This window comes from Mycetomoellerius zeteki, unplaced genomic scaffold (assembly GCF_001594055.1).
Source record: "Mycetomoellerius zeteki isolate Tzet28-1 unplaced genomic scaffold, Tzet1.0 scaffold145, whole genome shotgun sequence".
Classification (NCBI taxonomy): Eukaryota; Metazoa; Arthropoda; class Insecta; order Hymenoptera; family Formicidae; genus Mycetomoellerius; species Mycetomoellerius zeteki.
Genome location: NW_017256393.1, coordinates 2,878,356 through 2,884,743, shown reverse-complemented (window position 1 = coordinate 2,884,743; position 6,388 = coordinate 2,878,356). Strand labels below are relative to the sequence as shown.

General features: G+C 31.5%; 1 protein-coding gene across 1 annotated transcript; it reads right to left on the bottom strand.

Annotated features, from left to right (window-relative positions):
• Positions 1 to 2,591: 2,591 nt before the first annotated feature.
• Positions 2,592 to 4,778, bottom strand: LOC108731971 (calcyclin-binding protein). The gene is made up of 2 exons (XM_018462541.1): positions 4,476 to 4,778; positions 2,592 to 3,342 (listed from the first exon to the last, which is right to left on the bottom strand). Exons 1-2 carry the CDS (start codon positions 4,494 to 4,496, stop codon positions 2,683 to 2,685), a joined length of 681 nt encoding a protein of 226 aa, XP_018318043.1. The 5' UTR covers positions 4,497 to 4,778; the 3' UTR covers positions 2,592 to 2,682.
• Between the last annotated feature and the right edge of the window lie 1,610 nt (positions 4,779 to 6,388).

Below are 6,388 nucleotides of genomic sequence, written 5' to 3'. Positions count from 1 at the left end.
TAATAACAAATAAAATAAATAATCTATAAAAATGTGTTGCTCAATAAAAACAGAATGTTATGAACACAACTTTCACATGTATGTAGTTTGTTTAAAGCGTAAATATTAATATAAGTGTTTTTTGCCTTTACAACCTCCTTAAATATATTATACAAATAGAAAATTTACTTAAGTATTATACAAAAAAAAATTACTTTATTGTACGAAGACAAATGTTGTGAGATTTTATTTATTTGATCGATCGAATATTACAATTATAAATAATTATGATTTCAAAATATCACGGACGATTTATATACAAAGGTTGGTCAAACAAGTCAAATTTCGAAATTTATATTGCGAGTGCTATATACATATATATATGTATATATAAAATATGTCGATATTATTCTATTTGGGAAACTACAACGTGTTTTTTCTTTGATTTTCATACGGTATGCGTTAATGTGATCGTACGCGGTCTTAGTGAGCTAACTAATTTTAGGAAATATATCACACGAATTGAGTGTGGAAGTTAAATTTGTATTATTTTAAGAATATGAACGGTTCATATAACGAAACATGTATCTTTTTAAGTGTCATCGTTTTAAAATGTGCAGGACTCCGCATACACTCTTTTCGTTGCGGCTGTATATGTTACCATTATATATTATTATATACGAGATGTGTTCGTCATGATAATTACGAATATTTTTGTATCATGACCAAAAAAATGAATCGAATATGTAACCATTGCGAAATATGTAATCTTACATGTAATCCGTTTTTCTCGGATATTTCTTAGTCAAAAAGACGTTCGATAATAACATATTAATACATGAAAGCATCGCGACAACGATATCTGATAAAAAGAAACGTAGTTTAGGATGTTATTTGGAATTTTGAGATCTCATGTTAATCGATCGTATTATAGATGCAATCAAGTAAATATTCGGAACCTTTTCATACGAATCGGTCGCGTTAGTATTATCTTCCTAATGAATAAAAAACGCACAATTTTCAATCGTACGCTGTTAATGCTGGCGTTTAATATACGATTTCTAACACAATCGAATAATATATTTCGTACATAAATAAATAGAACAATTTGGAGTAAAGTTTTTGCCATTTAGAAATTTGAAAAAAAAAAACTTTCTTTTTCGAATTTATGAATATTGTCGATGTCTATTTCTCTTCTTGATAGCATAAGTTTCATTATCGATCAATCAACATGTTCCTCTTTATCATGTAAACAACTTAAATTGCAGATACGTAAGGAATATCTGTGATTTATTGAAAATCGCTTAAAATATCTTAACGATGCTTACATTTAATGAGAATGTCGTCTACCAAAGATTTATCATCTCAGTGCCAATTTGCAAAAAAAAAAAAACAGCTGTCACACGCTAGTTTCGTAGGCGATGCATTATTCCATTCTTATCTTAGCAGATGCAAAACTGTAGATTCGAATTTTTTAACTACAAGTATTGATTAATTCCCAGATAGTAAAATGTTAGCAGAATGTCGACAGATTGTAGCAGATTTGATCAGAAGATGTTAGCAGACTGACCACAACTGATGTTGCATTCTGTTCCTGTTCTGCCGACAAAACCTGTTAACATTCTATGCAAACAGACTGGTAGTAGAAATCAAACAGAACTTACTGACAGAATCTGATAGCAGGCTTTGTCATATTTTTGACAGCAATTTGCTAACATTGTCTGATAGTACAAACTTTGTACAATTTGTTGCCCTTCTGCAATAAAAAATTGGTAGCAAGCTCTACTCAAAATCTCTCTGCAGGTTTGGCTATTAGGATTGTTTTATAAGAGGACGTAATGTAAAGCTAGCGTAGCTTATTATTCCAAAGTTTTGTACTTGGGCTGTGGATTTTTGTCACGGTAATATTAATATAAATTAATTGATGATGGTGTCAGATTAAACGCGTAACGAATGTTAAATGACATCACTGAACGTAAACAGGACTCAACGAACTGTATTATACAAATTCTTTATTTGTTTGCGAAGTAAGACCCATAGCTACTCGAGCTTGTTCAAGAATGTTTTATATATTATATCGATTATAAATAATCATAATGTAAATTAAAAGATGGTTTGCAAAATGCAAGAACAGATAATAAAGATACCTGATTTTAGTTAATTGGGACATGTGGTTTTATTGATTCCTCCAATGACATACAATGGATGTATAATGATCCATCGAAAATGCACAACTATTAACACACAGCATGCAAATAATTGTTTTTAGTGATTCAATCAGTACTATGACAGTAATTATTCAAACATATGTCCACAGGGATAAACATTTCAAAAAAGGATTATAAGATTTCATGACTTAATTATTTCAAGACTTAAAAATATTTTAAATGAAATTTAAATATAATTTTTAAGAATATGTTTAGAAAATATATAACTGCTTATAAAATTAAAATATCTAAATTTTGACTTTCTTCAATTTTGCAATTAGATTGAAAGAAACTTTTCTTAATCTATTAAGGCTGAAAACCTATAGTTACACCATGCTATGTATTTTCTTTACACAAAGAGAAAGGATAAATATATACGATCACATTTTCTATATTTTTGTTTCTTGAGAGGATTGTTCTCTATAATTTATATTATACTTTTTAATGTATCAAAAAAGAAATGCATAAAACATGTCTAGATAGATTGATACCGAAATTACAAATCTAAACTTGCGCCATTTCTTTGTTTTTCCTGACTTTCAGTCCATGCCTTCGCTATGGTTTTCTTCGTCTCATCGTCGCCATCCTGATACATTTTTTTCATAAGATTCATGAGACTGGCGCTAGGATCGGTGTCCTCACCTAACTCAGGCATGGATGGCGATTTCGCGTCCTTGATTCTCTTCTCCACCAATGTGACGTGCGACCACTCTTTGGCAATCTTTTTTACGAGTGACACAACAATCATATCGGTTTTTACTTTAAAGTTACTCTTCTCGATATCGATTCCCGCACACAGATTGTTAATCGGTAAGTGATAATTTTTATTATCTAGTCCGAATATATATAGATCCAGAGATTTCTCTGTAAAATTGCAGGTAATGGCCTCCTTGGACAGCTGGTGAACATTGCTTAATGTTATGTAAATCTTCATTGTTGTGTTCGTCTGGTCCCACCCATAGTTGTTCAGTTTCACTTCGTAGCACTTTTGGGCAGTATTGAGCGAAGTTGTCGTGGACATGTTCTTCTGTTCCAGTAATCTTGCCGTTTCTATTTGCGTCTGCAGTTTCTTTATTTCCAGCGTTAATATATCTTTGATTCGTTGTCTATTAGCTTGCTTGAGTAAGTTGTTAAGTTCCTCAATATCTAATTTTATCTGTGGGAAACAATATTAAAATTGCTTAAGAAAATACCTCATCTGACAAAAAAATTAATTAAATTTATCTACAAAAAATTTTAAAGTTTCATATACTTAAAAATTTCGATTCATGATAGTCAATTTGTTAAATATATATATATATATATATGTTCCAATTATTGATATAATCAAAGAATTTTTTTAATTATGAAGGCTGTTTGAAAAATGTGCAAAGTCTAAAATATGGCACCACTAGTACGTATCAAGATTATTTTTAATATCTGGCAACTCTTGGAGGATCACACACTAAATTTCAGTGAGATAGATCCACTTCTCTGTGTTTGGCTTTTATTTGAATCGATCAAGTACCATGATTTGCGAAAAATGAATAAGAAAGAATTTCGTGTAGCGTGATCACACAAAATTGTTCTACTTACGCTACGAAATCCTTTCGCATCCTACCTATTCTCCAAATTTGGACTTTGTAGTGTAAATCGAACAATTTTGTGGTCACACTACACGAAATTCTTTCTTATTCATTTTTCGCAAATCATGGTACTTGATCGATTCAAATAAAAGCCAAACACAGAGAAGTGGATCTATCTCACTGAAATTTGGTATGTGATCTTCCAAGAGTTTTCAGATACTAAAAATAATCTTGATACGTACTGGTGGTGCCATATTTTAAGCTGATTCTACAATGAGTCGATAGTGGGTAGTCCTAAATCTTATCGGTGAATTTGGCCAACAACTAACTTGTACGACTAAGACTACTGATTTTCTTAAGACTGATCTAATTCGACTTTATTCCTTCCTACTAGTCGAATTAAACGACTCGCTGTACAACTAACAACTAGTAGATGCAAAAAATCATAGTCACCTATTTAGGTTAAAACTGGTTAAGACTTAAGATTTCCGACTATCGACTCATTGTAGAATCAAACTTTGCACATTAGACTTTGCACGAACTTTTCAAACCGTCCTCGTATATATCAAGAAGAGAATAATTCTGCATTATATCATTTTAACACGACAAACCTAATTTATCATCTCATTTTTTTTCCCTCCAAAATGTGAGCATAAATTGGATCACATTTTATATACATATAGTGCAGGAAAGTGTAATTAAAAATTAACAATAAAATATTTACCTCCTCGATCTTTGTTGCCATTGTTGCTAGTTGCTAGATTTTACAATATCACGAGTTTTGCACAACACCGAGACGAAATGGATGTTGATGGACCGATATCCAGAAATTCACTTTTCAGCAAAACGCAAAGGGCTGCAGAATGAATCAGAATAAATCCGGATTGATCAGGAATGACTGACCTGACTGTCCGAATCTGGAATCTTCTAAAATTTTCTTCGTGTTGCTTCTATCGAGGTTTATTAGGGAAAAGATATATAACACTCGTGACTCGAATTCGTTAAGTCTGTTCTTCTTCTTCTTCTTATGAGTTGATGGCTCCCGCAGGCGGACGTCTGCGATACGACCAGTATCCAATGTAGCGACGCGTAGAACGCTCCGCGCACATCTTCCAATTGGAAAGGCGCCAAGGGGAGAGCGGCAAATCAAATTTGAGTATAGTAGCAAAAAAATTTGAGATTTTTTTGTAAAGTTATGCGGGGTCTACAATAAAAGTCGTAGCAGTCGTAAGGTCTTAAGTCGTAGAAAATTGACCAATCACAGTCGAATATGAGAAGAATAATCAACTGTAATTGGTCAATTTTCTACGACTTAAGACCTTACGACCGCTACCACTTCTATTGTAGACCCCGCATTATTCACGCTTAATTGTAAGTTGCAGAAATTCAGAAAAAACATCGCTCATGCGAACATTTAAATTATTATATTTACATAATTGTATATAAAACATTTTTTCCTGCAATCATAATCGAATAATCGAAAATAATAATGAGAAGAATAATCGATTATAATTACAATGGTCAATTTTCTACGACTTGAGATCTTATGACCGCTACGACTTCTATTGTAGACATTAGTTACTCGAATAAAGTTTCGAAACGCAGATCAATAATTTCTTCTGGTCGAATAAAGTATACGTATTTTTTAATTTACATTTTAGTAAAAAATCTTCTATTTTCATTCATTTTCAAAAACCTTCTAAATGAAGGAACCTTCCAATGGAACAACTGGCACTGGCTGCGTTCAGCAGAGAAAGCAGTTTTGCAACTGTTGTAAAATTCTTGAATATGATTGGTTTATACATTTAGATCTAATGAGGAACTAAGGGCAAGACCAATCCTCAAAAAGAGATTGGATACCACGTTTAGTTCACCATATTTTTCAAGACCTGCTTAAAATAGAATGAGACAGATTATACATAAGTGGAATGACATCATTGAGACCCTGCTTTTCATTCTAACTTATGCATTTATCTTATTCTATTTTAAAACAACCCCTACAGCACAAAGTTGCAGCAACACTGCTGCAATATTGCAGCAACATTGCATGTTGCAGCAGTATTGCAGAGATTTTGTAGCGATATTGCTATAAATTCTGTGCTGTATGGGAATGTTCTAAATATGACAAACCAATCAGAAGTTGTCCAAACAATAGCCAAAATCTTATTTGCTACGACATAATTTAAAAAAATTAAGTTTTCTAGAAAATATTTCGAATCATAAAATTTATGCAATTTTGATGTAATAACTAATTATAGAGGAATAAAAGTATGTACTTTTTATAGTATATTTTTTTTTCTTTCCAACGTTTCCATTTTTTTTCTGCAAGCAACTAAAAAAATGATAATTTTTTAGTTGTGTCATTATATCAAATTTTTTTAGTTATATAAGTATGATAATGAACTCTCGAAATTAAAACAAAAATAATTCAATAGACAGGCAAATGAAAGTAAACTGCGCGGTTAAAGATGCGCTATAATAAACTATTTATATTTTATAATTCAATGTATACAGAATAATTTTCGTGTCGTTTATTAAGATGCAATCGATGAGGAATCATCAAGAGAAATTTTATATCTAAAAACTAGCGTTGCTTTTACATATATTATTAAATCGTTGAAAATGATTGGAAGTCAG

What these genes read in the sequence shown, in the direction of transcription:
- LOC108731971 (XM_018462541.1), bottom strand. Translation starts at nt 4,496, where the DNA reads ATGGCAACAAAGATCGAGGAG. An exon ending in TGGCAACAAAGATCGAGGAG is followed by an intron (nt 3,343 to 4,475) that starts GTAAATATTTTA and finishes TGTTTCCCACAG; the next exon opens with ATAAAATTAGATATTGAGGA.